We start from the raw sequence: 17,978 nt of genomic DNA, 5'->3' as shown, positions 1-17,978 counted from the left end.
CCCGCCCGCCGGAGGCCGCTGTGGTGTTTAGCTCGCGTCTCCGGCTCAGGCGGAAGTCGCGCAGCTGCCGCCTCCTTATAGACCTTTTCCCGGCAGCCTCTGCTCCCTTCACCCTCCGGAGCCAACATGGTAGGTGCTGCTGAGCGCCGTAGCCTACCGCCATCCGCCGCCATCCTCGGCTCCCCTGAGGCCCGCGCAGCTAGCCGCGAGCCCGGGAGCCGCCGCTCCCTTGGGGCTGCGTGGCTGGCAGGGTCCCGTGTGCGGGGCTTGCCGCCGGGGCTCCAGAGGGGCCGGGGCGCGGACGCGGCGGGCCTGGCCCGAGCCGGGGCCTGGCGGGCGGGGGCGGCGTGGGAAGGGGTCCATCTCCCAGCGCCCGGCCCGGCCTCTCACTCTCCTCCGCCCCTAGGGTCGCGTTCGGACCAAGACCGTGAAGAAGGCGGCGCGAGTCATCATTGAAAAGTACTACACCCGCCTAGGCAATGACTTCCACACCAACAAGCGCGTGTGCGAGGAGATCGCCATCATCCCCAGCAAGAAGCTCCGCAACAAGATCGCGGGGTGAGCCGGCGCCGGGCCGCTTCTCCCTTTGCCCCCCTCCCCGGTGGTGCGCCCCCTGCGGGGCCGTAAAGGGCTGCGGAGCTAGGGGAAACAGTCTGGGCATGAGCTAGCTGGCCTTCCCCGTTTTACAGGAGGAGAAACTGAGGCCCAGAAAGGGGAAGGGGCTGCTGTGTGCGGAGTGCCGAGAGGCGCAGGGAGGCAGCGGGATCCCTCCCTGCCCTCCACAGGCTTAGGCTCAATCGGGGGATATGTGCCAGCCCTCGTGAAGGGGAGGGGGCACTTCCCGCAGCACGCCTGGGTTTGAGTGGAGTCCTGAAGGGAAACAGGAGGAGGGAGGGCGGTCCCAGGTGAGGTTGGAAGGTGCAGGGAGGATGGGAAAGGAGTGGAGGGCTGCTGGACCCTAGAGCGTGGGAGGGGGCTGGGAGAATAAGGAAGGGCCTGGTGTGCATCCTGTGGGTAATAGGGAGTCACAGAGGTTCATTGAGTGAGCGGGTGCCATGATACTCTTTTTACACTCTGAATTTATAGGAACATTCCTGGCTACTCTAGGCCACTTGGTCTCAGTCATTACGAATAAACAAAACACTTGATGCAGTCTGGAAGGGTGGTTATGGGGAGTGCTCAGGAGCTGTTAAGTAATAGCATGAAAAGATTCGGGGGATGCACTAGAGAAAGGCTCCAAAAGAGAGGCGTCTTGAAGGGTAAAATATTTTGATGGGGTGGCATTCCAGGCATTAGGAGATGGTGTTGCTTGGAATGTAGGGGCCCAGAAGCAGAATAAGGTCTGTCAGTGTAGCTCCTGGCTTGAGCCTGAAAATCTGACTGTTTCTTCCCCTAAAACCCCCTTCAACAACTCCCTGTAATCTCCAGGATCGATGATCAAGTCCTGTGTTTGGCTTTGGAAGCCCTTCTTACCCTGGCCTCTTCCTGCTTTGGGGGGCTTCCCCTTCTCATGCTCTGATCCCCTGACACTGGCATCCTGGCTCCTTTTGAGCTTTGATTCCCACTGGCTGGTCCCCATGCCTGAAACACGTCCTCTTTCCCTCCTGACCTTCAGATCTGAGTGTCCCACTCTGCCAAAACCCTTTCCTAGCTTTTTTGCTCTCAGTGCCTGCCCTCCGAGGTGACCTCCCATTCACCCTATGTCTGTGTTGTATCTTCCTAGTGTTTGTGTGGTGTCTCCCTCTTTAGACTGAGATCACTGAGAGCTGGGACTGTTTTTGCCTTTGTGTTCCTGGCATGGAGGGGGTGATTCCTAAATGAATGATTGTTGACTTCATAGGTTTCTGTTTGGGTCTATTAAGTGACTGGGGTACATAAAATTCCTGCCTTTGATGGTCTAGGAAAATGGGGGCAAGGAGATAAAGTAACCTTTCCATGGTTATTTGACTGAGGGCTGTGGAAATGTGGTAAATAGTGAGAAATTGCCAGAGATTTTTGAGGGAGCAACCCTTTGAGTTAGGTCTGACAGGCAGTTTGTTCTAGTGGTATAAATTGATTTCCCAGGACAGTGATACTTTTGACCATTGATGGTATATTCTATTGCTGGGTAGAAACTATAGACTTCCTAGAGATCTAGAAAAGGGCTTTATAGTCTGGGTTGTATGGCTTTTGAAGTTTTTATATTTCCAATGGGTTTTTCTAGAATGAACCTTAGCTAATCCATTAATCAGCAGTGCTAAGCATTGAGAATACAAAGAAAGTTAGAAAAAGTCAAACTCCTGAGGAGCTCAGCCTAACAAAGAGAAAACATGCAGATACCAATGTGCAAACAAGCTCTAGACAGGATAAATTAGGAGTGATCTCAGGAGAGGCATTCTGAGTAAGCAGAGGACTGGGAAGGGCTGTTTGTAGAATGTGGTGCTTCAGCTGAGACTTGAAGGAAGCCAGAAGGTAGAGTTAAGGAGGAGAGTTCCAAGCATGGGGTATAGCCAGTGACCATGCATGGAATTTCATGTTTGAAGAACTGCAAGGACGCCATTGTCATTGAAACTGGGAGCTGCAGAATGTAAGGATTTGGGCAAGGTAGGAAATAGGATTCTAGGTTTGTCCTTGTAGTTAATAAGGAACTACTTAAGTTTATTAAGAAGGAGGCTGACATGACCAGATCTTCAGTTTAAGAGAGAGCAGTTTAATAGCTGGGGAAAGGTCAAGGGAGACAGACTGGCAGGCTATCAGTGCTATAGACCAGGCATAAGATGATGGGGACCTGGCATTGTAAGAGGAAGGCAGGTAGAAACACAATAGCTGATTGTATATGGGGTTGCTGGAGTGTGAGGAGGTGGGAGATAAGTGTCATATGCAAAAACCAGCGTGGACGCCAGGGTCACTGAATTACACAGTATGTGAAAGTGGGTGTAAGAAAACTGGAGAGATGGAAGGTGCCAAGTTATGAAGAACTTTAAAAGCCAACCATAAGATTTTGTAGTTGATTCTGGAGATAGGAAGCCACTGGAATTTTATCGAATTTGGTGATGATTATATCAGTGTTTTAGGATCACTTTGATGGCTGAAGTGAAGATGGCCTGAAGTAGGGGAGAGACTTGGTGAGGAGGCTAACCAGTGGGCTGTTGCAATAGCTCAAGTGTGAAGTGATGAGTATCTGCACCAGGATGGTGAGGGCTCTAAAAAGAGGAGGGGGAAGGGTAGCAACAGGATTTCCATTTTGAGTTATCTAATATGCAATTGGAAATTTGAGTCTGGGGCTTAGGAGAGAGGTTAGGGCTGGACAAAGGGGATGAAGATTGAAGCCATTTGGGTTTGTGAGATCATCAAATAAAATAGGATAGAGGGCCTAGGACAGAGGCTTGGAGCATCCCCATAGTTAGTGGTAGGTTGAAGATCCAGCAAAGGAGACAATGGAAGGAGTAGGTTAGACAGGTGGAACCAGGAAACAGAATTGTCACAGAAACCTAAAGAGAAGAGGACATCAAATTGAAAAGGGTGATTGACAGTGTTAAAGACTGCAGAGAAGGGTGAGGATTGAGAAAAGGACATTGGGTTTGAAGATTACGTGGATCTTTGGTAATTTTGTCTAGACCAGTTTTAGTTGAATGGTGAGCCTGGAATCCAAGCTGCAGAATTAAGAGAGAGAGGAAAGGAATTGGAGGCAGCACCCATCATAGACAACCATTTTTAAGGAGGTTAGCTACAAGGAGAGAGATGGCAGAATCAGGTGGAGGTTATTATTTCAACAACTTTTAGAAGTATGCAAGGCAGATAGTGTCCCCATTTTACAGATTTAAAAATTGAGACCGTTTATATATGAACCATCCCTAGAATGCAGGCTTGAGGATCTTATTGATTTAATATATTGGCTTTTACTTGCTATCTGACTAAAATTAAGAGAGAAATAAATTATGTACAAATTTGGTGAAAAGTTGAACTAGGCAAAATACATTTGAAGGTATCCTGTTGTATGGTGTCTGAAACCCTGCCCTACCCTGGTTTCAAAGGTGAAGGTTTATCTACAAACTGATATGACATTTCAAGAGTAGTATGTGCAAGCACAATCTTAGATCATTTTAAGATTTAGTCTAGCTTTTTGCCAGGGTTAGAATATTCACATTTATGTTACTCAATTGGCTTTTGAGATAGTGAGCATGAAGATGTTTTTTCGTTAAAGAACATCTTATGTCCTTGAACTCCTTGACTGATTGGTTAATCAATCTGGTATTTTCACCTATTTGGAAAGTTTTCTGGCTGTATTAAGGAGCCCTTTTTCCTTTCTTGTATCTGCATACTGATTTGTTTAGCAAGCATTTGTTAAGCACTTGACGTGTTCCAAAAACTGCAAGTTGCTAGGGATGCAAACAGAAAAGTAAAAAGTTTTGTTTTTTTTAAGCAGTCGGGGTTAAGTAACTTGCTCAAGGATACACGGCCAGTTATTTCTGAGTGTCTTGAGTATTTGAGCCCAGATTTGATCTCCAGGTCATCCTGACACTTGAGCCGGAGCTCTTAACTCACTGAGCGACCTGGCTGCCCCTAAGCAATTGGGGTTAAGCAACTTGCTCAAGGTTACAAGGCCAGGTGTTTCTGGGTGGGTGCTAAGTGTCTGAGCCCGGGATTCGATCTCCAGGTCATCCCAACACTGGAGCCGGTGCTGTCACTCGCTGTGCTACCTGGCCACCCCAAAAAGTTTTTTTTTTTTTTTTGAGGAACTTGGGGAAGAAGTGCTCTGAACGGAGCATTATTATCTGTTAATTTCCAAATCCATTAACTGCTTAGTGAGAGATTATCACAAAAATGACTTTGACCTCCAACAACAGAATGAACGCTTAAATGACACAATCTCAAATGACAGTTGAGATTTACTTGAAGGCTGACAGGGTTGGTATTGCCCACTGAGCCAAGTGAAGTGGATTTCCTGTTCATTACAACTCCACATCAGCAGGTGTCCAACCACTTGTTTTAGTTCAGTCCTTCACTCTGCCATCAACAAAGTGTTCTCGTTCACGTGCTTGTGTCTCTTGCCAGAGTTTACCTGCAGTGGAATCCCTGGGAGCTGTGCCCTAGTGTTAATGGACCCCAGGACCTGCAGCTTAGTGAAGTGTTGGTGACATTTGTTTTGGTGATTGGGATCAGCAGTGGGTAGCTTAGCTGATATCTTTTTTTCTAGTTAGTTTGGAATGTGTCTAAAACAAATCTACACACAGTGAGTTAGTTCAGAGCTAATATTTCTAAAGTGAAATGGAATGAAGCTTTTGGGCCGTTAGGTTTCCCACCACCGGTTTTTTTTTTTCCCTGCTGTGTGTTAATGTGCCTCCAGCTTTGCTCATTTTTGTTCAGATATGCTACAACTGATGACTGGTGGTGTTAGAAATTGGGTTTGGTGCTGTTGGTTTATAGATATGTTACTCATCTGATGAAGCGGATCCAGAGAGGCCCTGTGAGAGGTATCTCCATCAAACTGCAGGAAGAAGAAAGAGAAAGGAGGGATAACTATGTCCCTGAGGTAAGCTTGGTCACCCCTCAATCTCTGATTCTTTTCTTCCTGTTGGGCAGTAGGTATGGGTTCCAGAGCAGCAAGAATAAGCCTTTCTAAATAAGTTCTGAAGTTAAACAAGCAGAAACTCTTGAGACTTTTCTAAAGAGATTTTACTTTGTTCTTCTATCCTTTTCAGGCCCTAGTCCTGCTTGTAAGAAAGCCCTCAGCATTGAGCATGCTTGACTTTTTGCTGTCATTGCTGGGTACTTGTCTAGTTTTTTCTTCCTAGGTTTCTCCACTGTAAATCTGAGTGATTTCTTGAGCTACTTCAGATCACACTATTAAGGACCTGAGCATTGACTTAGCTTTCCAACTAGCCCAAGGCATTGTTTTCTCCTGCAGATGCTTAGTCAGCCTTTGCTTGGGGGCATGCTGATATTTAGCTTTTGAATCCATCAAACACAATCCCCATAGTGTATGAGACCCCATGCTGAAGGGTGCAGAGGTGAAAGGTACAGGTACCTTTCTGGCTTTTTGGACATGTGTACCAATTGTCTGGATTCTTGTGGTATAGAGCCACCAGGTTAACTCATAGAGTCTTAGAGATGGGAAGGACCTTAAATCCCTTAGCCTTCTCGATCACCTCCATCAATGACCTCTCGCGATGGAACAACACTTAACTTTGAAGGTGTTCGTTCTGTTGTTGGTAATTGCACTGGACCCAAAACTTCTGTCCATTGATCTTGATTTTACCCTCTGGAACAAAAACATGTTTTCTGCCTGCTGAACACAGGCCATTCCCCCTTTTCCTGACTCTTGTTCTTTGGGCTGCTAAGAATGTTCAGTAAGGGAGGACCATTTTACAGAAAAGGATAACAGCCCAGGGAGGTTAGGTGACTAGCAGCAAGCACCCCAGCGTCCCCAGGGTGGCTACCAACACTGGTTCTTAGATCTGCTTTGTTAAAGGAAAGCAACTCAAAATGGGTTAACAAGCTTACTTTAATCAGTCAAATATGTATCGTTTACCTCGTTCGGGGGAAAAAGGTCAGCACCCCGAACTTCAAAATATACAGACAGAATTATCAAGACAGAAACAGATCAAGTAAACAGCTTTCCAAACTGTCCAACCATTACATCCATACCAAATCAGCATCTGGGCTTTTCAAAGCGGGGGCGGGGGGTGTGTGGCTCAACAACCAACGCCTTCCCAGAGTCTCATGATCAAATCACAGAACACTTCTCAAAGTGAGCCCCAAAACAAAGCTACACATCTGGGCTTATATATAGCCTTCTCCTGGCTCAGAGAATGTAATGACCTTATTGACTCACTGGCCAATCAAGAAGTATCTACTGAAAAACAAGCCTCCCACCCCAGGCTCCAGGTGCACTTTAGCCTAGGGGAAGGGAAGATCTTTAAATTTACATTCCCATTACAGTGACTTGCTAATTGTCACATTGTTAAACAAAGGGCTAGAATTGAAATTGGGTTTTTAGATTCCACTATGCTGTGACCAGTCACTGCTGAGTTCCTGCTGTGCTTGTAGTGTATGTAGAGGGTGGTGTACTCATGAGAAAGTGCCTTTTGGGGAGTTGAGAGTTCACAAAGAAGCATTTTTGGTATTGGTGCTTCTTCCCTTCTCTAAGTTCCATTTTCCTCTTTAGTAACTGCAAAGCCTGATTATCTGTTGTACAGAGAACAGTATTTCTTGTTTTATGGAAGGACATGGACAAGAGTTATACAGGATGAGAAAGCAACTTTTCTGAGTGACGCCATCTTTTGGAGATTTTTGGAATTAGGGAAAATGTGATTTGGGATAGACAAAACTGCAGTGTAGACTTGATTGAGAAGCAAGGTACCTGGCATATTACAGGGGGAAAACCTGCACTATGGAGTGGAAACATCTCTCCTAAAGCAGTGACTGTCTGCAACTAATATCATTTGAGAGCTTCTGGGGTCCCGACTATTCAGTGTCTTACCTAAGGTTCACCCAGTCCTATGAGAAAGAAGCAGGAATTTGAACTGGGTCTTAACTCTTGAGGCCTGCTTTCTCTAACCATTTCATGGGTAACTTTATGGCACATACCGTGGAGGTATTTAATTGATGATTGGTGAATTGAAATGATATTTTTATTTGGATAGAGGGAAAAGGAGAATTACGTGGGAAATGTGTTGGAAAATCTAGTCTCCTTGTTAGTGAGTGACCAATCTCATTCCTCTTTTCTAGGTCTCTGCTTTGGATCAGGAAATCATCGAAGTGGACCCTGATACCAAAGAAATGTTGAAACTCCTGGTGAGTATAACCTTGAACTTCTGGTCTGGTAATACTGGAGACTAAGAACCAGTAACCAGATAGAGGTCTGAGGTTGAAGCTTTTATGGGATCTCTGCAGGGGACAGTGGGTGAGAGAACAAAACTTTTTGGAACATAATGCATCTATGGGTCATCTAATCCTTAGATTCTGTTAATCCTGTAACTGGTGTGAGAAAGAATTAAGTGAAACCCTGTCAGAACTCTGCCCTTACCCCAGGGTCCCACTTACTTCGCTGAGAAAAGTTTCTAACAGGTTTGTACTATGCCTGTAACAGACATGGAGGACAGGAAAATGTGGCGGTCTGGACTAGGGAGTCACAGATCACTGGCTGGTCCTGAACCTCCTGAGATTTCTCTGGGTATGTCTTAAGGAATCAAGATTTCATCATATTTAGAAATGTTTTTTCTCATCATTCCAGGACTTTGGTAGTTTGTCCAACCTGCAAGTTACCCAGCCCACAGTTGGGATGAACTTCAAAACACCAAGAGGAGCTGTTTAATATTTACTTTTGCCTTCTTTCCAATAAACTTGAGAACTCCCCATTGTGTTGACTTGTTTTTTAAATGCTTCATCATGTGCTAGCCTACATTTGGAGAGAGTTTGGGTTTTCAAAATAGGTTTCCATATGCAATTTATGACCATCGAATTAGTTGTGTAAACTGTGCAGTTGTGACTTTGCTCAGAATCTCTTTATTGACATGTAACCCCAGGCAGGTGAAGTTTAACATCTCTAGCCTCATACTCCCAATGCTTTTTTCTTTCTCTATACCTTCCACTCACCTCCCAGCAAAAGACCATGGCCAGATAAATCTGATTGTAGTACTCTGCTATTGAATTGCAGGGGGTGCTATTCCTTTTTAGCCCCAAGGACTCTTGAATTCCTTAAAAGGAAATTAAATTTAATCCAAATCAACCCAGTTGGCAAAGTGTTGATTATATTCATGGGAGTTGATGCAGAATATTGGATCTGGGGTTCTTCAAAAGTGTAGCCTATTCTGGACTCCTTTCCTAACAATATTCTGTTCACAAGACATTTGGGTGTTGGACTAATTCACTCTTCTCACCAGTGTTGCACAATTCTTGCCCTCGAGGAACCAGTAATCTTTAGAAGAGTGAAGAACATGTACACAGATTAGTAAATATAGTCTCCAAAGTAATGGGAAAGTCAGGAAAGATTGGATAAAAAGATGGAATGAGCCAAGGCTATAAAAGAATTTTAGGGCCAGCTGGGTGGCTCAGTGAATAGAATGCGGCCCTGGAGTCAGGAGGACCTGACATATCCAGTCTCAGACTTAACACTGGCTGTGTGACTGGGTAAATCACTTAACCCCTTAACCCCAATTGCCCTGCCTTTCCCCCTCCAAAAAGTAAAAAAAAAAAAAAAAAAGAATTTAAAACAGCCAAAGTGAAGGAAGCATTGCAAGGAAGATTTAGTTGGTCTGTTGGGGTTGTGTGAAGGAGAATAATGTGTAGGAAGCATGGAAGGTAGAGACCAGAGGACTGAGCAGGGGAGGGAGTCTTTTAATCAGATCTATGTTTTAAATTGATCTTTTGTTCATTTAAGGCTCATACATCAGTCTGGGCAATAATCACAAAAAGGAAATTATGATTATTCAAGGGGGTGCAGAAAACCCACTGATCTGTTGACAGGTGAGAATTGGTATAGCCATACTAAAAGTCACTAAATTGACTACTCATTGGCCCAGCTATACTACTAGGTTTACTACCCCCAAAGAGATAAAAAGCAGGAAAAGGACAGTTAGGCCAAAAATATTGTAGCAAGAATAAGGAATAAGGATGGGAAACAATCTTTAGTATTAGGGTGTCAACTTTGACCATTGGATTTGATCTGTTTTGTATTCTCTAGGTGTTGATTTTAATTACTTGAAGACATTTGTAGATTGTTCAGAGAAGTTTTGTTTTTCTAAGGATTTGGGATTTCTAAAGAATTTCTAAAGCCTGTTAAGACTGTTGGTTGTTGGGGTTGGGGTTTCAGGAATGGCCTGTGACTAACTAGCTGTATTCCTTGGACATTTCTGCTACTCTTTCAGGACCTCTTTGGTTTGGGACCTGTGCTTGTGACCTCAGGGGCTGCATACTATGATAGAATAAGGAAAAAAAATTATATAGCACTCACTGTGCCAAGCTTTGCTAATATTAATTCATTTTATCTTCACAATAGCTCTTTGAAGTAAATGTTATTAATATCCCTATTTTACAGTTGAGGAAACTGAGGCAAACATTAAATGACTTGCTGAGGGTCACACAGGAAGTGACTGAGCTGGATTTGAACTCAGGCGTTACTGACTCGAGGCTCAGCCCTCTATATTCCAACACCTAGCCTGAGCAGGGTGTCTTCTCTATCTGAAAAACTGTGATCCAAGGACAGCCAAGACCCCTTGATTTGAGTGCTCTGTCTTGACAATTAAAAATCAAAAAAGCAAGACCTTTGTGGACCTCTATATAGATGATCCTATAACTCCTGCCGTGACTTGAACACAAAATTTGAGAGTTTGAAGGAACTTTAGCACTAGTCCAACCCATACATCAAAGCAATCTCATGTAACAATTAAATTTATAACTGATTGAATAACTCTACTTAAATGACATTTATTAGTATGTTGTCATCAACCTAAAGATATCTCTTAATGACATATATCATGAGTCCTTGGCCCTGCCCTGATGCAACATTTTATTCCCTAGCTCAAAAGAAGACAATTGAAGGCATGTTTGGCGATCAAACGTTTTAAGACAAAAAACAGGGATAGCTGATGTGTTGAATAACTGAATGAAAAAGCATTTATTAGCCCTTATGTGTAAAGTATTGTACTAAGTGTTGAAATGGATAGGAAAGCTAGACAGTCCCTGTAATGCTAATGGGATTTAAGATCTTCCCCTCCCATTAGTTAATAGGCCTCCAGTGGAGCTATGGAAAACTTGATTGGGAAGTTTGTAGGAAGGCTTTCACACCTTTTATTAATTTCTAATCAGGCACCAAGCCATGAGGGTTGTGATGTCCTCTGGCTCCAGAAAGAGTATGTATACTCTTAAGGTTAGCATTTTGTTTTGGGGCTCACTTATTGGAACAGTGTTCTTGTGATTGACCAGATGAGCCTCTGGGTAGCCATTAAGGAGCCCCTAGGCTTTGAAAAACCCAGATGTTGGTCCTTCTCTCTCTGGGAACTGTATGTATTGCCTTAGTCAGACAGTTGGATCTCTGTTGATCTGTGGTAATTTCTCAGAAGCCCTGTCTCTTCGTCTTTATTTCTCTGCTTGTATTTTCTTTATTTTCTTTGGATTTTCTCTGAAGTTCAGGTTGCTGATTTTTCCCCTGAACTAAGGAATGTAATTTAAAAAAAGGTTATTGACCCCTTAAACAGCAATCTTTTCTAGTAAAGCAGATCTAGGAACCTGTGCTAATAGCCATCCTGGGTATGCCAGTGTGGTTGCTGCTACAGTCCCTTCTCTAAAGAACCTCACACTTTCTAATAGGGGAAACAACACATCAATTGCAAATCAAATGGGAAGATCCCCTGGTCCTTTAGGTGTGACAAAGCAGATGTAATTGTATTTTCTTTCATATTACAGCTGCTGATAAAAACATAACCATTTCTAATGTTGAACCATTTGACAGAACCTTGGTGGCAAAACCTCTTTTCCCAGTAGTAGCTGTAGCTGCAGAGTCAAGGGCTATAGAACCTGCAGACTACAAGGATTGACTTCCTAGATGCTGGCCACCAGGGCTTGTCTAGAAGTAGGGCTGGTAGTTTGGGGGAAGGATGGGGTTGCTGCTGTCATAGGACTAGTTTGTGAGGGAAAGCTACCAAGGTTTTAGTGACCTACAAGCTTACTACAAATCAATGGTGTAACATGGTTACCAAAACAGTTAATGTTATCTTCTAGTCTAAGCTGAATTAGTGGAAAAACAGTGTCCAGAATGAGGGCCATAGGCCTTTTATACTGGGAACTGGTTAGATTGCAGATACAATACTGTGTCCTGACTTGGTCTGCACATTTGAAGAGAGAAGTGGGCAAATTGGAGAGTGATCAGGATGGTAAAATATATTAAACTATATGATGAGTAGTACTGTGTTTCCCCGATAATAAGACACTGTCTTATTATTTTTGAAAGCAAAACACCAGAGGGCTTATTTTCAGGGGAGGGCTTATGTTGTCCTGCCTCAGCTCTCCTCCGGGGCACTGCTCTCAATGGTGCCAGCAAGCAAATCACTGGGGAAGAACAGGATGACGCGCTCACTGCTGCAGCTCTGATTGGATGCAGCTTGGAGCGCGGCATGCGTTTCACGGTGGGGGGGACCGGTGCATACAGAGGGTGCCGTAATGTAGCGTGTAGCGCAGGGGATCACCTTCACTACAGTAGCAATCTCAATAGGGCTTATTTTCGGGGGAGGGCTTATTTTAGAAGAATCTTACACAGTAAGGGGAGGGCTTATTTTCAGGATAGGTCTTATTATTGGGGAAACACGGTAATGAGATGGTTTAACCAGAAATAGACTATTGATATGGAAACCTACCACCTTAGATCGGTAATTCCAACATAGCTCATAGTCTTAGACTTGCAGGGCCACTGCAGGGTTAGATGATTTCTCCATAGTCACCCAGCAAGTTCTGACTCTTATGGTCAACCCTTCACTCAGCTACCTTTCATGACATGATAACTGTCTTCAGTGATTTGAAGGGCTCTTTTATTAAAGAAGATTTAGACTTATTCCTGGTAGCTCCAGAGTAATACTAAAAGCAACCATTTGAAAATAGAGGGAGACAGATTTGGGCTCAACGTGAGGAGAATTTTCTAGGAAGCTAAACTATCCAATATTTTTTGTTCAGTCCTTTTCAGTCATGTCCAACTCTTCATGACTCTGTTTGGGATTTTCTTGGCAAAGATACCAGATTGGTTTGCTGTTTCCTTCTCCACCTCATTTTACAGATGAGGAAACTGAAGCTAACAGGATTAAGTGACTTGCCCAGTGTCACACAGCTAGTAAGTGTCTTGAGGCCAGATTTGAACTCAGGGAGATGTCTTCCTGACTCCAGATCCGATTGTTCTATGCGCTATTGGGCCACCTAGCTGCCCCCATCCAGTATTTAGGTCAATGCAAAAGTTTGAATTGATTTGCCAAACAATAAAATAGGTTGTCTCATGAAAATTTCTCATTATACAGTATGTAGGCAAAGACTGAATTAACTGACCACCTGCCAAAGAGGCAGAAGAGGGGATTCCTGAACTGAGGGTGGGGTCTGACATGATGCTCTTTAAGGCCCCTTCCTACTTTAAGATTCCATTATCCTAAATTCAACTCTTCCAAGCTTTTCTTCCATTTTTCAATGCTCCCCATAGGTCACATGTTTCTATATACATTTTTTTTCTTTTGTTTTTTGGAGGGCAATTGGGGTTAAGTGACTTGCCCAAAGTCACATGGCTAGTAAGTGTGTCAAGCATCTGAGGTTGGATTTGAACTCAGGTCGTCTTGACTCCAGGGCCAGTACTCTATTCACTGTGCCACTTAGCCGCCCCTCTATATACATTTCAAAATCAAAGTATTCCTAAGTCAAGATCTGTTTACATACAATGTCAGTGTTTGTTAAAGATCTAGTGAATACTATCCACCATGGCAACACTTTGGCCCAATTTGGTCCATTTGCCTCTGAGTCCTCTGTGACTGAGGAATAATGGACATGTTGGAACTGAAGTATAGTGAATGAAAAACGTACAAATGGCAGACCACCCTCAAGAGGTGTTGAATGGATTTAGGATGAGTAAAAAAAAATTAGCAGAATTACTACTTCATCAAATTTTTAGAGCTAAAATATTATAATTTGCTATTATAGATTATGCTTTTTTATTATTTGTGATATCATAAATCTGTAATAAATTATATTTCCTTTTGAAGTACCTAGAAACTAGGTGCCCCTGAGGAATTAATGATTTTACAGAATAGGTTACATCAATTTGATGTAATCACAATTGGACAATCATCTCTGCTTTGGGACCACTGAAGACCTGAAAATGTGAATTATGGTTCTATCAATGGGAGACATCCCAGCCATTTCTTGTTCAACAAAGTTCAATTTGCCTACTATGTTAATAACCAGCTTTCGGCAAAAGAGCACCATGACACTGAAATATCATCAGATACTTGTCAAAATAAGAATTTCAGGCCACCAACCATATGAAGAAATGTTACAGATAGCAGATAAGAAAAAAGGCAAATCAGGGTGGCTAGGTGGTGCAGTGAATAGAGCACTAACCCTGGAGTCAGGAGGGCCTGAGTTCAAATATGGCCTCAGACACTTAATACTTTCTAGCTGTATGACCTTGGGCAAATCACTTAACCCCAACTGCCCTCTCTTCCCCCTCCAAATAGCAAAAAAAAAATCAAAATAACTCTTAATGTCTTACCTTCATCAAATTATCAAAGAAGACAAAAGATAAAAATGGTCAATGTTGCAAGGGATATAGAAAGATGAATACATTGATGTGTTATTGGTGGAGCTGTGAATTGGTCCAACCATTCTGGAATGCTATTTGGAAATATTAAAAGAAAGTTGGGATAGCCAGGTAGCACAGTGAGTAAGAGCATTGGCCCCAGAGTCGGTATGACCTGGGATTGAATCCAGGCTTAGATACTTAGCACCACACCCAGAAATAACTGGCCGTTTAACCTTGAGCAAGTTACTTAACCCCAATTGCTTTAAAAAAAAAAAAAGAAAGCTACTAACATTTCCATACCTTGTGATCCAGAGGTTCCTCTGTTAGGCATAAACCTAAAGGAGGTCAGTGATAAAAGGAAAAAATGCACATAACAAAAATATTTATAGCAGAACTTTTGTGGTAGCAAAAATTGGGGACAAAGTAGGTACGAATCAGTTGCATAATGCTTAAAAAGTTGTGGTATCTCAATGGTATGGGATATTACCTGACTGTGTAAACAAAAGAATGAATATGTTGAATTCAGAGAAGTATGGGAAGCTGTGAGATCTGATATAAAGTAAATTAAATGGAAACATAAAAACAATGTACAATATTCCAAATAGATTTTTAAAAAATAAAGGGACCTATTTGTACTCAAATATTTATAGCAGTTCTGATTGTGGTGGCAAAGAATTGGAAATTGAGGGGATCCCCATCAATTGGAGAATAACTGAACAAGTTGTGGTATATGATTGTGATAAAATACTATTGTGCAATAAGAAATGACAAGCAGGATGCTCTCAGATAAAGCCTGGAAAGACTTCTATGAACTGATGCAAAATGAAATGAGAAGAACCAGGAGAACATTGTATACAGTAACAGCAATATTGTGTGATGATCAACTGAATGACTTAGCTCTTCTATGCAATACAATGATCCAGGACAGTTCCAAAGGACCCATGATGAAAAACGCTATCCATCTCCAAAGAAAGAACTGATGGAAGTCTGAATGTGGATTGAAACATTTTAAAAAAACTTTCTGTTTCTCTCTTTTTAAAAAAATTAATTAATTATTTATTTTTCAAATGCTTTATTAACTTCTGATTTACATCATTTGTTTCCACCAGATTTTCAATTACAAATTTTCTCCCCATTTTTCCCCCATTCACCGTCCCAAAATAGCAGTCCCACAGGATATCCCCTCCTCCAATCTGTTCTCTCCCATATTTTCTCCCATATCCCTTTCGACTTTTCCAGTGGATCTCTATGCCCCAGTGCCTGTATATCTTATTTCCCAATTACATGTAAAATAGTATTAATAATAGTATATATATATATATACATATATGCATATTTGAATATTTGATTTTAAAACTTTGAATTCCAGATTCATTCCCTTTCTTGTCACCCACCCTTACTGGGAAGATAAGCAGTTCAGTATAGGTTGTACATGTGTGGCTAATGCAAAACAATAACATAGTAGATATATTGTAAAAGACTGACTATATTTCCCTCCCTCCTATCCCACCTCCCACTTGTTCTATTCTCTACTTTGATCCCATCCCTTTTCAAAAGTGGGTGCTTCCAACTTCCCTCCCCCCCGCCCCCAGCCTGCCCTCCCTTCAATCATCCCCTCTCTCTTCCCCTTCCCCCTCCCACTCTCCTGGAGGGTGAGATATCCTATTTAGTGTGTATTTCATTCCCTCCTCAAGCCAAATTCAATAGGAATAAGGTTGACCCATTCCCTTTTGCCTTCCTATTCTTCCTCTCCATTGTAACCATTTTCCCTTGCCTCTTCTGTCTGAGATAGTTTACCCCAATCTGTCTCTCCCCATCTCCTCTCATTATATTCCTCTCACCTCTTAATTTCACCTTTTAAGTATCATTCCTTCCTGTTAAATTGGTCCTGTGCCCTCTATCTATGTATACCTGTAAACATATATACACATTCACATATGTATTCATATGCCCATATTCCCTCATATATAGACATATATATATATATATATATATATATATATACACACATATATTCCTATTCCCTTCAACTACCAAGAAAAGTTTCATAAGTTACAATTATTGTTTTTCCATGAAGGAATGTTAATAGTTCAACTTTGATAAGTTCCTTATGATTTATTTTCCCTGTTTACCTTCTCATGCTTCTCTTGCTTCTTGTATCTGAATGTCAAATTTTCTATTCAACTCTGTTTTTTTTAGCAAGAATGCTTGAAAGTCCTCTATTCCACTGAATGACCACATTTTCCCCTGAAACATGATACTCAGTTTTGCTGGGTAGGTGACTCTTGGTTTTAATCCCAGCTCCTTTGCCCTCTGGAATATCATATTCCAAGCCCTTTGATCCCTCAGTGTAGAAGCTGCCAGATCACATGTGTTTCCTGATTGTGTTTCCACAGTATTCAAATTGTTTTTTCCTGGCTGCTTGTAATATTCTCTCCTTAATATGGGAATTCTGGAACCTGGCTATAATATCCTAGGAGTTTTCTTTTTGGATCTTTTTCAGGAGGTGATCAGTAGATTCTTTCAACCTCTATTTTGCCCTCTGGTTCTAAAACATCAGGGCAGTTTTCTTTGAGAACTTCCTGGAGGATCATTTCCAGGTTCTTACTTTGATCATGGCTTTCAGGTAGTCCAAAAATTTTTAAATTATCTCTCCTGGATCTATTTTCCAGGTCAGTGGTTTTTCCCATGAGATATTTCACATTGCCTTCTATTCTTTCATTTGTTTGGATCTGTTTAACAGCATCTTGATTTCTCATAAAGTCATTAGCTTCCATTTGCTCCAATCTAATTCTGAAGCAATGATTCTCCTCATTGAGCTTTTGAGATTCTTTTTCCATCTGGCAAATTCGGCTTTTTAAGGCATTCACTTTCTGTTTTTCTTGTTTGTTTTTTTCCATGTTTTCTTTCATGACATGATTAATAAAGAAATATATTTTGCATGACTGCTTTTGTATAACCTATATCATATTGCTTGTCTTCTCTATGAAGGGAAAGGGGAAAGGAGAATTTGGAATTCAAAATAAAAAAAAATGTTAAAAGTTGTATTTAAATAGAGCACAGGCCCTGGAGTCAGGAGGACCTGAGTTCAAATCTGGCCTCAGACACAACACAAAAACTAGCCGTGTGACCTTGGGCAAGTCACTTAACCCCAATTGCCTTCCAAAAAGCAAAAAATAAAAATAATCGTATTCAAAGGTAATTGAGAGAAAATATTTTTTAAAATATAAAAAAATTATACAAATGATTACAACAGTGAAAATGAAAAGAATCAAAACAATCTAAACAATATTATGAAATCATAGTGATTAGTTTTGGCCCCAATGTAAAAAACAAGTGTTTATTAAGTGTCTGCTATGTGCCAGGACTTTATGCTAAGGACTTTATAATTATTACCTATTTGATCTTCACAATAATTCTTGGACATAAAATGCTAATATCCCCATTTTACAGTTGAAGAAACTGAGGCAAACAGGTTAAATGACTTGCCCAGGGTCACACAGGTAGTAAGTTTTCCTGACTCTAGGCCCAATACTGTCCATTGTACCACATAACTATTCAAGATGTATGAGGGTACCTCCTCTCTTCTTTGTAGAAATTGAGGATTGTGGATGTGGAAGACTATAGATAATACCAACTTTCCCAATGTATTGATTAATTTTGATGGACTTGGGTTTTTTCTTTCTCTTTTTCACTCTTTGTTAGGTAGCAATTCTCTGTACTCACTTTT

The 17,978-nt window shown here is 41.9% G+C and overlaps 1 protein-coding gene across 1 annotated transcript; it reads left to right on the top strand.

The window, feature by feature from the left end:
* Positions 1–3: 3 nt before the first annotated feature.
* RPS17 (ribosomal protein S17) lies at positions 4–8,337 on the top strand. Its single transcript, XM_069067267.1, has 5 exons — positions 4–129; positions 407–558; positions 5,407–5,512; positions 7,711–7,776; positions 8,216–8,337. The coding sequence occupies exons 1-5, from the start codon at positions 127–129 to the stop codon at positions 8,294–8,296; spliced, it is 408 nt and encodes a 135-aa protein (XP_068923368.1). The 5' UTR covers positions 4–126; the 3' UTR covers positions 8,297–8,337.
* The last annotated feature ends 9,641 nt before the right edge of the window (positions 8,338–17,978 follow it).

Source organism: Petaurus breviceps, unplaced genomic scaffold, assembly GCF_028583685.1.
Source record: "Petaurus breviceps papuanus isolate PSGF00001 unplaced genomic scaffold, PetGlider_PUasm1.0 90740, whole genome shotgun sequence".
In the NCBI taxonomy this organism is placed as follows: domain Eukaryota; kingdom Metazoa; phylum Chordata; class Mammalia; order Diprotodontia; family Petauridae; genus Petaurus; species Petaurus breviceps.
This window is presented reverse-complemented; position numbering and strand designations above follow the sequence as displayed.

Bases quoted from the DNA above. Each gene is read 5' to 3' on its own strand.
- RPS17 (XM_069067267.1), top strand. The intron at 559-5,406 runs GTGAGCCGGCGC...GTTGGTTTATAG, and splicing joins CTCCGCAACAAGATCGCGGG to ATATGTTACTCATCTGATGA. The intron at 5,513-7,710 runs GTAAGCTTGGTC...CCTCTTTTCTAG, and splicing joins GGGATAACTATGTCCCTGAG to GTCTCTGCTTTGGATCAGGA.